Source organism: Sphaerodactylus townsendi, linkage group LG01, assembly GCF_021028975.2.
Source record: "Sphaerodactylus townsendi isolate TG3544 linkage group LG01, MPM_Stown_v2.3, whole genome shotgun sequence".
Classification (NCBI taxonomy): Eukaryota; Metazoa; Chordata; class Lepidosauria; order Squamata; family Sphaerodactylidae; genus Sphaerodactylus; species Sphaerodactylus townsendi.
The window spans coordinates 51133102-51153162 of NC_059425.1; the positions used below are offsets into that span (position 1 = coordinate 51133102).

At 43.9% G+C, this 20061-nt stretch overlaps 1 protein-coding gene across 1 annotated transcript in view; it reads left to right on the forward strand.

Moving 5' to 3' along the window:
• Positions 1–20061, forward strand: part of THADA (THADA armadillo repeat containing) — a 190898-nt gene that overhangs the window by 145883 nt on the left and 24954 nt on the right. The window contains 5 exon segments of the mRNA XM_048483022.1: positions 4745–5160; positions 5296–5417; positions 8660–8732; positions 9711–9855; positions 10406–10537. Of these exon segments, the coding sequence (XP_048338979.1) occupies positions 4745–5160; positions 5296–5417; positions 8660–8732; positions 9711–9855; positions 10406–10537 (888 nt within the window).

Genomic DNA, 20061 nt, shown 5'->3' on the forward strand with positions numbered 1-20061 from the left:
CTTAATGTTTTATGTTCTCTGGTCTCATAATTCAACCCTGTAGCCTTTTGGCTCCAAAGAACAGCTTTTAAAGAGGATATGGGGAATGTTCTATCCAAAACATCTACCCACTCTTGGCTTCCAAGAAGAAAGGATAACTGGGGTATATTTTTCATCCTTTTTTATAGCCATCATCATTTTTATATGGCAATTTAATGCAATATCTTAGCAATAGTACAGTAATAAGTTAAAAATCATAGGACTAGGTAGGAACAAGCAGCTCCTTTGAAATATTGTTTGTCCATTTCTTTGCAGAGTTGCTAAATCCACACAGGTGAAGTTAATGGCAGATGCCATGAATTTATACATTTTAACATAGTACAGTTTTTACAGGTCACCTGGGCGTTCAGAAATTAGTGACAAAAATAACATTATGTACTGTTAGTTTGGCATTACAAAATAAAAAAGAATTATAACTTGTTAACCATTTGCTGACTTAAGCATTTCATTCCTAATATCAGGTGCAGTTAATGTGACAGATACTGTACAGATTAGTATGCAGCTGACTTTTTCAGTCTCACAGAGTACATCAGAACATGAGTGCTAACCAGCGGAATATGTGCTTCGAATGGTATAGGCGTTAAAAATGATGCCCCTGGAAAGAAGGAAGGGCCTATGGGCTTTATTGTGGCATAGAGCCGGAACTGAATTCTTTCATGTCTTTCCACTTCTACACTGCTATTTGCTCCCTTGCTCAGTAAACTAGAGCCAAACCGCAGCAAGATATGGAAACTAGGAAGTGCATATGCATCATAGTGCTCACTATCACTTTACCACACTTAGGACTTGACTTAGCATGCTTGCCTGGCAGGTTGCCCATAATTGCTTGAAACAGGTCTGGATTTCACATATAGGAGAAGGAGAATGAGGTTGCCAAATCCTGAGGTGGTAGAATGGACTCCACCATTGTAAAAGTCATTACCCAGTTAAATGTCTGAGAGCGAACTTGAGGCAGGAGATAACATCTGGTGGAGATGCCAACAATGAGCAGGGAGGTCCGTGTTCCTAGCGAATCTCCCGTCTGCCGGTTCCTGGCACCTTTTATTGTTACTCTAGAGTGTAGGAGAGAGGACTAGGGGAGTTCAGGGAGAGCGGGAGAGTCGAGAGATCATCAGGTGATACATGATCTCATCTGGCTCGTGCGGAGAAGAGCGTACGCGTCTGAGCCTAATCCTCACCTGGGGGCAAGATCATTGTCCCTGCGCCCGGTGATTGAGCCAGACAGTTCACGACCTGTGACTCATGGGGGGATGAGGAGTGGGGGTGCGATGCAACCGGCAAGGCCGCAGGTCCGTTGGCGTGCCAACGTTCTACTACGGCACTGCCGGGTCGGCAGTGCACTACTACACACCATTTCAAGCTGCAAGTGATGGATTCCATCTCTGAACATTCTATTGCATACAAATAGAAAACTAGCACGTCTCATTGCTTGCTGTGCTTGTTGTCTGCTTTCAGGGAGTTTTTAACATAGGAGAGCATTGTGCAATGAGAACCTCTGGGACCTGTCACATATAATCTCGAACAGGATACAGTCCATTCACTGGCATTTCTGGGCTACCTTATTATCCTGTATGTATGAACTGGGCCTCAACATCATTTTTCTCAATTTGCTGTCCTTGTGCAAATGAAATATGCTTCACCTATTTTAGGGTCATCATTACATACTCAGTGGCTAGAAGCTTTTTAATTTAAAGATGTCTGTGTTTTGTTAAAGGAGAACAGATAGTAGATAAAACATACTGAGTTTGCAGATCAAAGCATTTTTACAGAAAATGTTTCATGTACTAAAAATAACTAGGCATTAAGGATGTGAGTTCAATGTCAAAGCCTCTTGCAAGCAATTTGGATCCAACTTTACAATTGTAATTCTCAGCCCTTGATAACAAAAATGGCTCACTTTCTTGTGCAACATCAGTAGATTTTCTCTTGAAAAAAAGATCCCGTTTATTGTTGTGTAAATGTCCCAATTGCACTGTCCTATTAATTGGAATAACTTTGAATAACTACGCTGCCCTAACAATATGTCCGTTGGCAGTTTTTCTGTTTTCTAGATTCTTACTCACTTCCATGCTTTTCAGCTTTGTTTTCTCATGTTTATTATTTTACTTTCTGAATCCCCCTGCCCTTCTCCCATATGTAGCATTTAAAGTAGAGTCTCTTCTTGTGAATTACAGACTGAAAAGACAATGGTCCAGATGCTTCTCTATCACCTTGTGTAGTCTCTCTTGAGGTATCATGTAGTCATAATTTCTTTTACATCCTTAAAAATATGTTGGTGATATTAGCCTAAATTATAGTGTTACGCTAAGCAGAGTTACACCATTCTAAGCCTATTGACTTCAATGAACATGGAAGGCATTTTACTATGTGTCTGTCTTCACTCTGAATTTTACTCTGAGAGTCATTAAAAGTCATCCAGTTCAATGTGTTGGGAATTTCTGTAACTAAACAACACTGAACAGATTATTTTGACAAGTTCGCTTGAAACCCCCCCTTCCACACACACATACTTAACATTTTAATATCATTTTTTCTATAAAATAATCTCCAACTTTAACAACTGAGTCATATTCTTTGTGTTCTTCATTTAAGAAATACCTTGACTAAATGCCATTATTCACTGTGATAGTATATTGTCTGGTTATGTCTAAATGATCCATGTATATGTATCTTTCCCTTCCTATTCCTGTTTTGTCTTCCTTCATCAAAATATAGGGGAAATGTTAAATTGCTGAACCTTCTAACAGCATAGTTTTGTCTGTAAATAGAAGAGCCTCTTTAATGCATCTTAAAAACAGAGCCAGACCTTTACTTTGGAAATTAATAAGGGTTGGTTTAATAATTTTTTTGACTTTGGCCAAGGAAAAGAGTTTGCTTTAAGTTAGGCAGAAAAATAAATATGTAAATGGAAGTCAGGAAGGATTTTTCGTCAAAGGTAGAAACATGAATACTACTTACTCATTTGAGATGAGAGTTTTATTTTTCTGGGAAAGAAATTTTGGACAAAGAATAAGAAAAAGCCAAAAACATTTGGCTGCGGCCTGGGGTGATACAAACATATATAAACACCAATTCAGAGATGAGTGAGAACATTTGTAGTCCATAGTCTTCCTCTGCCCAAACAACGAATGACTGATTGTAGGGGAAAAGAAGCATCATTGCTATTACTCACAATGTCTGTGCAACAGCAAATGCAGATCCATGAACTGGGTCAGACCTTTCTTTGTGATTCAATAGATGTAAACGTTTTTTCTCAACACCCCCCCCCCCCTTCCACACACACAGACATACTTTATAAGCACATCCACACCTTTCCCTGACCTGGATGGTCCAGGCTAGTCTGATCTCATCAAATGTCAGATGCTAAGAAGGGTCAGCCCTGGTTAGTGTTTGGAGGGAAGATGACCAAGGAAATCGTGGGTCACCATGCAGAAAAAGGCAATGGCAGACCACCTCTGAATATTTCTTGCCTTGAAAACTCCACAGGGTCACCAAATGGCTGTGATTTGAGAGTACTTTATGCTACCACTCTTACATTGCTGAATGTAGGGATTTCCCTCAGTTTACAAAACAGTCTTCTCAGTCAGGACAACCAACTACAGTCTTCTCAGTTAGGACAACCAACTACAACTGCTATTGTGTGCAGGTATTTCTACGCTGCCCCCTTAGTAGCCTCTTGTGCATATACTGCAGGCAGCATATACCAAGCGCTTCTTTCCATGCACTGACGAATCTAACCTGTAAGGGACAGCACCAGTGATTTTTGCCTGTTGGTCTCATAGGTGTTTATTTTTCAAGATTTCTAGGTTGCTTTTCCTAAAAGTTCAAAGCAGCTTACAATAGTTCAATAGTTACCTAGTTCAACAGAAAGCACATCCATTAGTTATTAGAGGATGTTACTTCCTTTTTTTACAGAGATAGAAGCCATAATGTACATGATTGTTTTCTCCTTTTGGAATTTAGAACGACAGATTGATTGCAACAAAGTGCTGGACGAAGACAAAGTCAACAGAGTTCACTTGTGAAGTCATTTTAGTTTTATGTGAAACTAATTGTTCTGTATATATTTTTCTAGGAATTGTGTTGGATTGTAGGAAAGATGTTAGATAATAAGATTTTTACTCCCCCCCCCTTTTTTTCTTCTTTTCTTCCTTTTCTTGCTTTTACTGGTTATATAATATGTATGTATTTTAAAGTTAATAAAATTAAAAAAGAAAGAAAAAAGAAAGCACATCCAGTTATTGCAAGTATGAAATGGAGGAGAGGCAAATGATGTAAACTATTTTGTGTCCTTATTGTGGAAAAGATGAGGTATAAATGAAATAAATAAATAATAGATATGGCTGAACATGGGAACAGGTGAAAGGTAAGTTAAGAACATAAGTTGGGGGAAGGTAAAGCAAGCAAGGAAAGTCTAAGATATGAGATCAGCCATTCTTTGCAAGGGAGAGGCTGCCACAGAGAGTGAAGGATGGAAAGATGAAGTTGGAAGGGTAGGTAGGTTGGTTGAGGTGGGAGGAGAGAAGGATGCAGGATAAGGCAAGAGATCATGGGGATTTTCAGGGAAGGGAAAGAGAGAATAGTGGGGATAGGAAGTGAGAAGCCCCCTTCAAGGTCCTACTTGTTTTACTGAAATGTCTAGAACTGGCCCAAGGACATTGTTTTTCCCTTCCTCATGTCACCACTCTTCCATATTTTATTTCAGGAGCCGAGTTCCAAAGATTTTGGGAGAAAATGGCTACAATTGTCTTTAATTCTGAGCTAGCAACGGGCATCTCCTATTCTTCTGCAGTACCAGGACTTTCACAGTATCTCCAAAGCATCACCAAACTCTTAATATCTATGCTCTCAGTGACTACTGAACCTGGACTTGCAGACTGCAATTTACTTGAAACAGGGAAGGCAACAGATCCCTGTTTATCAGTTGCACATCTGCTACATTCTGATTTCTATGAAGTGCGCTTGTTGGTCCTGGAAGCAACCCTTCGATGGCAGAAACAAATGAGTTGTCAACATACGATTGAAGGAGAGGGAAAAAACCTTTTGTCTCTACTGTCTGGTTTGGAAGAGATTCTTCTTGGAATAGCTGTAAAGGAAAAGCACTCAGAATGCTTTTGCAAGGTAAAAACATACAGTGCTATCCCCACCCCCCACCCCCAGGAACAATTCCATTTAATGGGGATGCAAGTTCAAATAAGATGGACTAAATTAAGACCATTTTTCTTTCATTGAGACAGTTTGATTTTTTTAAACTAGGTGTTGGAGGTTCTATGTGGTATGGATTTCAGAAGTTTGCTTCTGAAGACAGAAGATGCCATAAGAATGAATCCAATGGATTTCTTGCATTGGATTATGAACATTGCAGATACTTCTGACAGGTATATTTTGTTACTGATAAAATATCAACATATCTAATTCCCAATATGTCCCCATGTGTGGATACTTAAATCTGTGAGACAAGGTCATGTAGAGAGGAAGGAGATAATTCTACAAATTTTGGGGGGATCCCCAAGTTTGCACACAAACATAGAACATTTTTAAATGGGTGATGGGGTTATTCAGGTTGTTCTCTTGCCCCAGACTGCCATGCTTGATAGATTATGCTAATGCAGGGAGGCAGGGGAAGGAGAGAGGAAATCACCTCTGCACCCCCACTCTGCTACTTTGAGATGCCATAGACATGCAGTGATGCAGACTAGCGTGCAAAAGGCACAACCCTGGCAGTGGTAGTGGAGGAGGAGCAAAAGACTCCACCACTTTCACCATGCAAGCTACAGAGTATTGGCAATACAGGCTGGCCAATGGAGGGCAAACCCCCCCCCCCCCCCGTGAAATGTGATTTATATAGGGGCAGCAGCAAAGGCAGACGGAGGAAAAGTGTGAGCTTATCCCTTCCCCTTTATGTTCCTATACTTTTTTGTGTTCCCTGTTTTTTCCCTAATAGATTATTTTAGGTATATATGTTTACAGATTTAATGTATTTTATCCTTTTAATTTAATTTAACTTATCTTATCTTATTTACCTTTTGCTGGTCTACACTTGTCTTTGATTGTAATAGATAGATAGATTGATTGAAAGAAATGTTACCAACTAATTGGGTATTGAACTTTTAGGAGAAGCAATCAGTTCCTATTCAGCTATAAGTCTACCAATGGATTTTGCGTGTTTTTCAGTTCATATAAATTCAGTATTGTTGGGCCAGCAATATTGTCTACTGCAGGGGTCTGCAACCTGCGGCTCTCCAGATGTTCATGGACTACAAATCCCATCAGCCCCTGCCAGCATGGCCAATTGGATTTGTAATCCATGAACATCTGGAGAGCCGCAGGTTTGTAGTCCATGAACATCTGGAGAGCCGCAGGTTGCAGACCCCTGGTCTACTATGTTTGGCCATGGCTGTGGAGAATCTTGGGCATAGAGAGATGTTTCCCAACACTTATTATCTGAGATGCTTTAAATTTAGAGCTTCAGGACATACATAATACATACTTCCTCCATTTCATCCTCACAACAACACGATGCAGTTTAGCTTGAGAGAGAACAAGAATTATCTTAGGTTACCCAAATTCGTAGGAATTTGAATGTGGGTCTACTTAGTCCCAGTCTGATATTCCAACTCTCATTAGTGTATAGTTGATATTCTAACTACTACCCCACGCTCATTGTCAAAAGTCATTCCCTGCCCCCGGGAACATGTTCAGAAGGAAGGGAAGGACCGTTGACAAAATTCCCAGCAGAGGACCAAGATTTTAGGAGAAATTGTAACAGTCCTCCTGACCGTTGTATAAAGCAATGGTTTGGGGAATTTATACAGAAAGTCCCTCTTTCCCACTAGCATGCTGGCTAAGGAAGCTTAAAATGTCTTCATACTGTTGGTTAGTGATTATCTAGCAACTTTTTAGATAAATGAGAATGCATTATTAAAACTTTGAGACTTTAATTCAGACTTATCAGTCTATCAAGAACAGATTAGTAATCTTTTGTTGTTTTCCAAAGTATAATTGCTTCTCCTTTAGAGCCAAAACATATCAAGTCCAGAGAATGTTCTGAAATAGCAACAACATTTAATAACTGTAAGGTCCCAGAAAAGTTTGGCAAATTCTGTCTGTCTGAACAGTATAAATTCTTCAGAAACATTTTTGTGCCCCTTCTTTATAAAGTGGTATGAAATGTTAAGAGGTTAACAACTTAACATGCTTAATGTACAAGGCTAGTCTAGAAATAAAGCCAAGTCTTGTTCCATTTACAGGCCAGTCTCATTCATTAATGTGAATGGAAAATCATGTCGGCAATATGGTGTTGCATGTGAAAACATTGAGGAACCTTATCAACTCTATTGTAGGACTACAGCAGAGGAAAAGTTAGCTTTTGACCTCACTTGGTGTTGAAAAATCATTTGATAGTAGTCATTGGAATTTCCTGTTTAAGCTGTTTCTAGACCAGGCAGATATCTTTAACTGAATCAAAATCGTGTGTTTTGAGCAAATGATTGTCTGATTAATATCAAAAGTAATGGTTAGTGGCAGAGCCACAGTGAGGGGGAACTGTGCCCCTGCCACGCCCCCGCCACACCCTGCTGCGGCATGTGCCCGGTGCAAGATGCCCCACCCCCACCCCTTGGGCGCTATGCCATTGGTTAGTGGTCTTCCCCCAGAATACAACAGAGTATTGAACAGTGGTTTCTTTGTCTCCTTTGGAGATTGAATGCCAACTGGTGCTATTAGGCAACATGTAGACATGCAGGAAATTGTCAGATGGCAGAAATTTTTACTTTTTTGTACTAAAATTAATACGGCTCTAATATTAACTGGGAAAAGCAAGAAATTCATAGGACTACTTGAGTTTTAATATGTATAGGGTGTAGAATAGGGCATTATATCTTCACAATAGAAGATTTTCCTCATCAAATCTCCACTTTCAAATCTCCTGGCCTTCTTTTAGCTCACACAGCTCCATGGTAAACCATGAGGCCAGGTTTCATCCCAAGATTGTAAGAGGTCAATAAGCAGTCACTATATCAATAGCTTCTAGGACAGTGGTTCTCAACCTTCCTAATGCCTCAGAATTCTCTCAGCCTCACCTACCTCACAAGGTATCTGTTGTGGGTAGATGAAGGGTAATTAAAGCTTGTATGAATTCATAGTTCCTGAAAACTGAAAGGTCATCTGAATATATATTTTCCATACATAGTCTGAAGGAAATTGTTAGACTGGAAGAAAGTGGAAATGGATGAAGGCTACTGGAAATGGGCCCTGTATCCTGAAAAATCAAAAGATGCATAGGTGTTGTGTGGCCAACTGGCAAACTCTTCAATCATTATCAGAACTTGATGTACCTTGATACAATTAGTAATTGTAAAGCACAACTTCCTCCTCATGGGTAAACAATGCTTTTTATGATTATATCTTTAAATGTGGAACAGTTATAGCAAATTGGGCTGAGGTACGTTTACTCCTGACTTCAGCTGTCAGCACACAATGTGTGTAACAAGTGTGAAGGAAGTATATAGTTACTGCTAAACTGATTGCCAATTGTTTCCAATATCAAAGCTACAACAGTATGTTATTTCGCATTTAATTCGGTATGTCTGTTAACCTTTGTTAACCTTTGTTTTTGCAGCATTGAAATTCAAAGTGTATCCCTTAAGTTTGCTTCAAAGCTGATTGTCCATTTTGTTCAAAATTGGCAGGAGGTAAGAGAATTTAGTTTAGCATTGCTTAACGCAGTTTGTTATATTATGCTTGCCTCAGATAGATTAAATTCTTTTTTTGCAAATGATGTTTAAAGAAATTCTTGAGAGCCAGTGTTAGTGTGAGAGACAGCGTGATTCCTCCACATGAGCAGTGGACTCTTATCTGGTGAACTGGATTTGTTTCCCCGTTCCTATGTGAAGCCTCCTGAGTGACCTTGGACTAGTCACAGTTTGTTCAGAACTCTCTCAGCCCCCCTCCCACCACCTCACAAGGTGTCTGTTGTGGGCAGAGGGAAAGGAGTTTGTAAAGCACCCTGAGTCTTTTTGCAGGACAGAAAGGCGGGGTATAAACCCAAATTCCTCCTCCTCCTAATCTTCTTCGTTTTGTTGAGCCTATAAAGTTAGTTGCTTTTGATGTACAGAATCTGAGATAAAGGTTTCAGCCCACAGACAGATACTACTTTGAAGTGCTCCAGGAGTGCTCCAGCATCAGTTTTTGCGGAAGTCTGATGCTGACTTCTGCATTGCAGAAGTGTTTATTTTTATTCCTTTAAAATTTGTATTGACTATTAGAACACTATATTTAAGGCCATATTCCACCATTTGTTTTCTTTGTGATATAAAATATATATTTAAAAATATTCATGCTGTAATGATCATAGGAATTACCTTTGAAGAATGAAATAATATGATACTGTTGACTTCTGTTTATATTCACCCTTTTGTGTTTTTTGCTTTTGTTTATAAATATATATATTTTCTTTTATTAACATGTTTTTCTTGTCCAAACTCAAACAGCAGTCTTGATTGTCTTCTCTATCTCTAGAAATAAATTCTGATCCTATGGAAGTTTGCAAGGGCTGAATGTCATTATTGTCCTTTTCCCCTTTAAATAAGCATTAAAGTTCCACATCTCCCTTCAAAAATGAATTTCAGGAGATTGTTGGCTGCTCTTACTGCCTTCACATTTTCATATAGGAAGTGAAGTCAGAGACAAAACTCTGGATTCAAATAGTCACTTATTGTTGTGAAGATGAACAACAAACAGATCTCAGCTTGGCTGCTGCAGATGCTCTTGTCACCGTTGCACCATTTTTCCTGATCAGCCAGAATCTTCTCCTGGGTAAGTAAATAGGCACAATTCAGCACTGTTGAGCACAAGCAAGCAAAAATGTTCTTCAGTACCTTTGATTTCAAGGTGAGGTTAAAACACATGCTTATCTCTAACCCCAAATAAAAGTGCTAAGCCTTTAGATGGATTGTGCCCTATGCTTTTAATGATGCCTCTGATTACTGGATTAATTTAAAGGTAATGTAGAGCTCCTCAAAGAGAATATCTCTCCCTGCATAAGATTCAAGCTTTATATTACATGGGTCTGCCCTTTCCAATGAATGAGTCCAACTGTATGCAGTAGACTTTTGTGTATATGCTGTGGTTTGAGATAACAGTAGCATTAAGAGATGTTTAATGTAAACCTACCTCTATCAGTGTGTTTTTAGTTACCCCACCTTTAATATGAAAATCAAGAGAACAGTTAGTAGGTTGCAGTCAAAGAATAGAAGATGTGCCGAAAGTCTTCTGAAAGATATTATTTTAATTAGCTCAGGTTAAAAAAATTATTTAAAAGACTTTTAAAAATCTATTCTAACATATTTTTAAAATAAATGCACAGGTCTGCCTGACACACTGCTGCTCTGGAAGTGTGTTACTCACCTGCTGCAGAGTGAAGAGCAGATAGTGAGAGATGCAGCTGCTGGTGTCATCAGAGTGGCCTTGACTCAGGGAACCATCTTCAAAAAAAAGGGTAAGAAAGGAGGTTTCAGTATAAATGGTAGCTGATAAGATTTGAGTTGGCTCCTATAAACAACAAAAAGAAGACACGCTCATTTTCCCACCTTCCTTATCCCAGAGTGGCTCCTTAGACTGCCACAGAACTGTTGATGAGGACTGGACAAGCTTCTGGAGAAAATGGCATTCTGGGGAGATGCAAAGGAAGAACTGGGTGAAATCGTCCCCTTACTCTTTTCTCACCGGAAGGATTGCTAGGAGAAAAGGGAATTGTTGACATCTTTGCCTGTTTCATCCTGCACCCACCCTCTCCCGTGGTGTGGCAACCCGCTCGTTGGCACCTCCTATGCCAGGGAGCTGCTCGCTGGCAGTCAAGGCTGGGCCCAGCCGCATGGCTGGGAGGCCTCTCCCCTGCTGGGAGATTGCGCCGGCCTCTCCTGTGCTGCGTCCGAGCCACCTCCTTTCCTCCCCAGGCCCTCGGGGGTGGGGCTTGAAAACAGCTCAGACAGGTACCATGGTGGTCGGCTTCCTCGGTCACCCGCCGCGATGCCCTGCTCCCCACCTCCCTGCAGGACATGGGAAGGGCAGGAGATGGCCTGCAGGGAGGCGGGGGCGGCTCAGCCAACTGGCTGGCTGGCCTGCTGCTGCAGTGCCTGTCTGAACCTCCCTGCTCCACTCTGCTCTGCTCCGCTCCGCCCCATCCCCGAGCCCTGCCTCGAGTGTGTGTGTGTGTGTGTGTGTGTGTGTGTGGAGCTGGGGGGTGGGGGGCTGGAGCAGGTGTTATCCCCAGGCACCATTTCCCCCAATACACCTCTGGACTGGTCAAAGGTGGCTTTGGGGAAAGAGAAGGAAAGATACACATTTGTGAGCACCTGTATAGTTGCAGTTCATAGCATCTAACTATCTCTCAGCTTGTGCAAAATATAATTTATTTAAACCCAAGTCTACTGGGGGAAGCATGTCTGAGTCCTAGGTTTTCATAAGGTTGGATCCTGCTCGTGGGAGGCTGATCTTCCCCCAGCAGGTCCCTGCAACCCTCAAAAAGGTGAGGCTGAGGGGCCTCTCATAGACAAAATGCCATAAAGGATAGGACAGTCAGTCAGGATAACCAGGCATAATTGATGAGCCATCCTCTTCTAAGTGAGCTTTTTCTCCCTACATCCTTCACGGGTGGAGAGGAAAGTGGGGGTCTGCTTTTATGATCCACCATGTTCAAAGGATTCAACTGTCTGGGTTTTCAGCATTTTTATGATGACGGTTCCTTTCCTGAATGTCCACTCTGTTTCATAAAGTCTTTTTTTAGTTTACTTTTGCTCCTAATAATTTTATATCTTAAAAGTTTTCTTGTTGAGTTGAAGTACAATATTACATAAAAGCTAAAATGTGACTGAGGCATCCTTTAACTTTTTGTAAATGCTCTTGAGGTTAAAATGATTACATTCAAAGTTTTAATAAGAAGTCCTGGCAGTAATTTCCATAGTTCCTGAAAAACTTTCCTGGGATTAATTGCCATTAGTGATTCAAGAGGCAAAATTATTATTGAATTATTTTTGAAGCATGCAGTTAAAATGGGATTAAAGGTCTGAAACCAGTCTGGCTTTGTCCTGCTGACTGTGCTGTGCTGCTCCTTGTAGTACTGAAGATAAAACTCTGTATGAGATAAAGCAGCCCCTAAAGTGTCACAACATCTGCTTTTCTGTTGGTGACGGGTGTGTAAAAATAGTGTCCCTTTGTAAATGGAAGGGTGTGTAAGGCATTGAATCTACCCAGTGCTTTCACACTTTTTTCAGTTTCATGGAAGACTTATTTTTCTAATTTTGTAAGTAGACTTTTTATATATAACCTAACATTACATGCACACTTTCAAGTGTTATAATATTTACATATGACATTCATACTGAAGATTCCAATTTAATTTGCTGCAGAAATATTTGATTCTAATCATGCTAGGATCCTAGTCCACATAGAAATTAAACTACCTAATTAGGACAAAGATTTGTCATTATTTTGTTTCCCTACAAATAAAAACTTGTCATGTGGTTAGGGTGTTACTTATGATATTTGCAGTGCACATCCAGACTATATGATATATTTTAATGTGAGGGAGACCACTGGGAAGTATTGTATTTAATGCAAATGTTATCAGTGTCTTTGAAAGTTAATTAAATTACAGATTCATGGCTTTGTAAAATGTAGCAAGGAGAAATAAAAGGGTTGCACCATTCACAAGAAATAAAAAAATAAGGCCAAGGCCAATGGTGAAATATAGGTAGCTACTGATACTATTCTTGGTAAAACTACAAAGACTAAACTACAAGACTAACAGATTCCCTTGAAGAAGCTTCTTGGGTAGGGAATTTTTACCTGAGTTATGAAATATATTTTTTCCTGTTTTGTCCCATTGGTCTTGGCCTTATTTTTTATCTTCTGTAAACTGTTTCAAAGTAACATGGCTTGTTCCAGATTTATGTTTACAAAGAATGCAAACTTGAAAACACAAATCCCGGTTGTTCTTGTTTGTCATTTCTCAACCATCCAGCTACTGGTAATGCTTCATTCAGTAGACGCATGGGTAGGTTTCTCTCCTGCTTCTTCCTCTAGAGCAAGTCTTTCTTCTCCTATCTAGAAGAAGCCTACAGTTTCCAGTGTCTGCTTTAGAACAAATGCTGAGCTTTAGAACAGGTGGGCACCTAGTTACAGGGTAGGATCGGAAAAGAAGGCAGAGGAAAAACGTGTCTTAGTGCTGAACCTTGCTGGGTTGAATCTCTTTTCACACCAAGTTTCAAAATACTAGAATCTCATTGTCCTGCTTGGGCTTCCCAAAATACAGGTCTGGCTGTAACTGGAAACCAGCCACCTATCCAGAAAAACTGTTCTGAAACCAGCAGAGAATGAGGGCAGAAGGCAGAAACATAGTGAGGCAGTCCAAGGTCGGGTACAGTTCCATCAAAGTCCAAGGCATCAAACATAAGGTGTAAGTCAAGGTCGGTCAGTCCAAGAATCAGAATACCAGGAGTCCAGAATCCAGCAGAGATGCATAGTCAAGATGCAGGGTGGCGGCGATGAGTTTGCTGACGTAATTGCCTGCTTACAATAGGCCCATTATCTTGCTAGGCTGTTCTGGCATTCTGCAGCAGGTGGCACACATCAGCCTTGCTCTGCCTCATTGCTTCTGTCAGGGAGTGATGTACGCTGGGCTTGCAGCTGGACGCTCCGTCCTCTTGCATTTCACATCAATGCTGTCTTCACCTTTGCTTCCAGAGGCTTTGGTGAGCCCTCTGGTGATCCTGATTGTTGTTGGGTTTCAGGCACAGCTGGAGTCCTTGAGCTGGAAGGCTGCAGACATAGTGAGACCTCTTCTGCCTGCAGCTGTTCTCAGGCTGATTTCTTCTGTTTTGTCTGAGGACATCTCAGCAGGCTGACCCATGACAAAAGCCCTTCTTTGGTTCCTGTTGTGATGGCCAGGACTCCAGCTGCTTCATCTACCATCTTTTGAATAGCCCTCACCTGGGCAGAAGGAGAAGCATTGTGTTTTGCAAAAGCCCACTGCTTACAAGATTTTTGATGCAGCATCATGTAGCCTTTGCCTCGGTAGCACCCTTTGTTATGTAAGCAATGACACAGTGTCACCTAGATACCAGTTTGTCATACTAAGTCATACTAATCTATTGAACAGATTGGCCCTTCCCATCAGCAAGATCTACTGGCTAGGGTGGGGGACCTGGCCACCGCCCAGAGTCTCCTAGGTTCAATCGTAAACCTGACAGCCATAATACTCAGCTATTCAAGTCGAAGTTATGATTCATCCAATCCAATTGGCTTTAACGACAAAAGCACTGTCTGTTCTGGGCAATGACCTCTACTCGGGTGAGAACTGTAAAACCTTTTTCAGCTCTTGAGGTGTGTCAGGCACTTCTTGAAGCAAGTGTGTCTTTTCCTTTTGAGTTCCAAAGACTTTTGCCGTGTAACACCCTTTCTCAACTGAATCACTAGGCATTAGATTATCATGGTGCAGGTGTAAGGAATTCCATAGAAGCAGAAATAAAAGGCTTTTTGGTGTAAAAGACCGTTTATTCAGACATCCTAGAAAGCTCACGTACACGACGTGGCAGGAATAAAGTCTCCTGCCAGAAGCACAGGTTATAACTCTGTCCATCCCATCCCCCCTCCCGGTTTCTCATGGGAACGGAGTTCTCATCTCTCTCGAAGAGATAAGGCTTCCACCAGAGTCTCCGCCGCAGATGCTGGCCCATCGCCCGGATTTTGGAATTCAGTCAAGGCCAGGCGGCTGTTCTGAACATCAACACCATTGAAACCCTTACACTCTGCTTCCCTTAAGAAAAACTTCTCCCCCCCAGGTTTGTGCGGAAAGGTGCGGTGGAAAGCAGAAATAAGGGAAGGGGCGTCAATATTTTCTGAATAGACCCATTGATTATACCCAGAGGAATATCCCACCCAAGAGACTAAATATTGCAAGCGTTTGCGATTAAAACGAGAGTCCAGGATGGCGTCAATTTCGTAATGCTTGTGGCCATCAATTATAGTCGGCGGGGGTCTCTCCGGAGGGTCGTGCCAGGCATCGGAAACGGGAGCCTCCTTGAGTAAACTGGAATGAAAGACAGGATGGATATTACTTAGAGAATTAGGCAAGTCTAACCGGGCAGTGACATCATTAATCACTTTAGTAATCTTAAAAGGTCCCACAAATCTTTTGCCCAGTTTTGAAAATTTATGTACGTCTCTGAGATTCTTGGTAGACAAATATACCCAGGCGCCCACACGTAAAGGGAAATCAGAGCGGTGCTTATCCGCTTGAAGTTTTTGGGAATCTTTAGCTTGTTGTAAGGCGGTTTGGACTGTTTTCCACCCCTCGGCCAGAGATGAAATCCACTGTTGGAACTCTGGAGGATTCAACGCTTCTGCGGGTAGTTGTGGCAACGGAGGGAAGGATCGGCCAGACACAATTTCGAAGGGGTTTTTTTTTTGTACTGCTATGAACCGCATTATTGTAGGCGTATTCTGCAAACGGAATTAAATCGCACCAGTTGTCTTGGTGATAGTTGGTGTAACAACGTAAATACTGTTCCAGGGTTCTGTTCGTTCTCTCCGACTCACCGTCACTTTGAACGTGGTAGGGGGCGGCAATTGCCGGGGCGGCCCCCAACAAGCCCAGAAAAGCTTTCCAGAACTTTGAAATGAATTGGGGCCCGCGGTCGGACACCACCTTGACGGGGGAGGAGTGTAGACGATATATATGCTGAATGAACAGACGCGCTAACTTAGGAGCGGAGGGGATGGAAGTACATGGGATGAAATGGGCTTGCTTGGAAAATAAATCCACCACCACCCACAAGACTGTGTTGCCTTGACTCTCTGGCAAATCCGTAATAAAATCCATGGAGATGACTTCCCAGGGACGGGAGGCCACCGGGAGAGGCTTTAACAGACCATGGGGTTTTCCTGGAACGGATTTGGCTTCCGCACAAACAGAGCATCCTTTGATATATGTCTCAATGTCTTTGCGCATCGCGCGCCACCAAAATTGACGGCGGGCCAAATGCAGAGTCTTAAGGAAGCCAAAATGTCCAGCCGAGCGGGCATCATGACAGGCCTCGAGAACTTGCTTACGGAGGGGGGGAGGCACGTACCAACAATCCCCCCGCCTCCAAACACCATTCTCCAAGCGTAATTGGGAGTCACCTTCCTCCGCTGGTGGCTCGCGCAGCCCCGCCTCCTCGAGTTCCCGTAGGAAAGGAGAGATCAGGCTGGGAATGGGTGGTGAAGGAGGAGTGGACGTCTGAGATCGAGTGACAGCCAGCCCCAATTGGGAGGGGGAGAGAACAGTGCGCGGGATATCCCGTAAGGCAGCTCCACCCCCCTCCCCGGGCAGGCGCGAGAGCGCATCAGCCAGTTTATTGGTTTTTCCAGGGAAAAAATGGACGGTGAAAGAGAAACGAGAAAAGAAATCGGCCCAACGGAGTTGTTTTGCGGACATCTTGAGGGGGGTGGAAAGGGCGGCCAAGTTCTTGTGATCCGACCAAACTTGAAAGGGGTGTTTAGCCCCCTCCAGCCAGTGGCGCCAAGTGGAGAGCGCTACTTTGATGGCCGCAGTCTCTTTATCCCCTACAGTCCAGTTGAGCTCAGCACCGGAGAATTTTTTTGATAAATAAGCACACGGAACAAGCCTATCATCTTTATTTCTCTGCAACAGGGCTGCACCAAGCGCTTTGTCCGAGGCATCCACGTGAACCACAAAAGGAAGATCTGGGTCAGGGTGTTTTAGGATAGGTTCGGTAGTAAAAGCTGATTTCAAATGTTGAAAGGCTATCTGACATTCCTTAGACCAAAAAAGGGGGGCCCCGGGCTTGGCAGCCTGTGAGTCTTTACCTTTAGTGCGTAAGAGGTCTGTGAGTGGGAGAGTCAGTTCAGCGAATTGGGGTATAAAGTCACGATAGAAATTAGCAAACCCTAGGAAAGACTGGAGTTCTTTCCGATTGGTGGGGGCAGGCCATTGGAGGACTGCTTCGATCTTAGCAGGATCCATTTTTAAACCCTCGGAAGAGATCCGATAGCCCAAATAGTCGATGGAGGATTGGTGAAAACAACATTTAGAAAGTTTTGCAAAGAGGGAGTTGTCGAGCAAGCGTTTTAATACTTCCCGAACCAAGGCTTCATGCTCCTCCATGGTTTGTGAATAAATTAAAACATCATCTAAGTACACAACTACTCCCTTGTATAGTAAGTCATGTAGAACTTCGTTGATGAGGGCCATAAAAGCTCCGGGGGCCCCACTTAACCCGAATGGCATTATTAAGTATTCATACTGTCCAAATTTTGTGTTAAATGCAGTCAAATGTTCATAGCCTTCCGCAATCCTGACTCTGTAGTATGCTTCTCTTAAATCCAACTTAGTAAAAATACGTCCCTTGCCCAATGCATCTAAAAGGTCCTTGATCAAAGGCAAAGGGTATTTATTAGACAGGGAAACCGCATTGAGTCCTTGGTAATCCGTACAGAGCCTTAAAGACCCGTCCTTTTTTTTAACAAATAATACAGGAGCAGCATGTGTGTGTTTGGTAGCTCGTCGTATGAATCCGCGAGCAAGGTTCTTGTCTAAGAAGGCACGAAGTTCCTTCTCATTGGGACTCATGCGGTAGATTCTACCCTTGGGCAGTTGAGCCCCTGGCTGTAATACGATTTTGCAGTCAGTGTCTCTATGGGGTGGCAATTGATCGCATTCTTGCTCCTGAAATACTCTGGCTAAATCCTGGTAAGCCGGGGGAATGCCGGTGGATTCGGGAGCAATTGGAGCGTGCACAGCTGACGAAGCCAGGGGGTGTATGTCATTAGGAGGTGAGTTATCCCCCCAATTCATGTGTTCTCCACAGGGGGGGTCAGTGAATTCTAAGATCCGTTCTTTCCAAATGATATTTGGTTCATGCAACAACAACCATGGCATGCCCAGGACAATGGAGTGTTTGGCCACTGGGGCCAGAATAAAACTAATTTTCTCCCAATGGTCAGCGCAGCGGAGGAGAACCGGTTGCGTTTTGAACTGGGCCGGTCCTTCGGCCCCGAGGGGGCTGCCGTCCATTTGTGTGAACGGTATGGGCTTAGCTAGGGGAACTCGGTCTAATCCAAGTTCTTCAGCCACTTGGGGCCGCATTAAGCAATGGGAGCACCCAGAATCTACAAGGGCTGAGGCTATAATACGAGTGTGCTTAGCGGGGTTGGCCAGAATCGCTTGAACCGTAATGGGAGCGCTGCCTTCACTCACCGCATCTGGAGTCGAACCCATATCCATGGGCGTTGATGAAAGGCAAACCGCCACTTCCCCCTCTTCTGGGTCGCCTTCGGTAACCGCCTTAGACGAGCCCGTCGGAGGCGGCCCGGATTTACGTGGTGGCTTGGCAGATGGGGTGCGCGCAGCCGGAGCGGTTGGCTTCTGTTTTTTCGGGCAGTTGGCAGCTAGATGACCCGGTCCTCCGCAGTAAAGGCACAATCCCAAACGGCGACGGCGCTCGGAGGTGGTTTCCGTAGAGACTGCTGGGCTTGACTTGCGAGTCGCAGAGGTGGTCGTAGCAGCGGGTTTTGGGCGTGGGCGGCCCCCGGCGCGAGCGTAATCCAAACGAGACGCCACTTGAGATCCCAATTCGATCCATTCAGCATTAGTGCGTGGGATCCGAATAAGGAACACCGTTTCTCGCAGTTTGCCGTCGACGGCATCCGAGAAGTATTCACATTTCATGCGCTCAGGCCACTCAGGAGGGAGTCGAGCAGCCGCCGCACGAAATTCACGGGCAAATTCGGCAAAAGAGCGGTTGCCTTGCTGAATAGATTTAATGGTGCGGATGGCTTCATTTTCAGCATCCTGATCTTGGAAGCGAGCCCTTAAGGCTTGGAGGAACGCAGGCACCGTGCGAGTATCATCCCCTTGCAGGTCAAAAAGAGTCACAAACCAGTCGGCTGCCGCTCCATCCAAGACGGAACCGATGTCCCGTATTTTTTCGCGTTCAGACCGGTACAAATCGTCATAGTCCTCCATGTGGGCATCGAGTTGCAGGATGAAGTAGGGGAGTTTGGAAGCGGTCCCATCGAAACGGGCAGGTATCGGAGGTCTGTAATATCCTCTCTCCACGGCCCTCGGAGCTCGCTGGGGCGGCGGTTGCGCAGGTTGAGGCGGCGGCGCAGGGAGAGCCGGAATCGGTGGAGGTGGAGGCACAGGTGCCGGCGCCGCTGGTGCTCTGTTGGGAGCAGGCCTTTGGAAGGTGGCAGATACGCGAGTAGCAGGACCCAGAAGCGTCGCCCCTCTGGCGTTGGCTGTACCGGTAACGGCGTAGACTCCAGCTTGGGGCATCTTGTCCCGCTGCTTCTTCAGCTCCTTTTCCAAGGCGGCTAAGTCTCTTTCCTTGCGAGTCAAGGCATCTTGGTGCGCATGCAAAGCTGCTTTCTCTCGTTCCAGTTTGGCCAGTTCGTCTCGTTGAATGGCTGCAGTTAGTTCACTTTGTGCACGCATGGCCTTAACGTTTTCGCGTTGACGCTCTAAGTCCAGTTTGGAGTGTTCCAGGACCTTAGCATGGACCGATAGATTCTGCATATATTGCCGTTGCAACGCGTCTTTGGCACGGTCCAGTTCGAGTTGGATTTCTTTGCGCTGCTGTTCCCGGTCCTTTTGCAGGTTTTCACGCTCTTGCTGCAGCTGCTCCCGTTCCTCTTCCCATAGCTGGCGTTCACGGGCCCATGCTTCTTGGGCATCTCGCAGTCGGGCCACTTCCTCATCCCAGCTCTCTTTTGACGGGAGGGGAAATAGGTCCGGATGAGAAGGCAGGCTTTCTTCGGATTCCTCCTCATCGGAATTCAGCACCTCGTGTCCACCGGCGGCTCCACGGGGCGCCTCTGGTGCAGCTGCTGATCCGGGATCTGGGGGGTCCGATCGGAAGCTGGTACGGATACCCCTCCCAATCCCCGATATAGTCCCGGTTTCTACGGTGGTCTTAGGACGGGCCCCAGTGCTATGCCACGGTGGATTCTTGGGAGCAT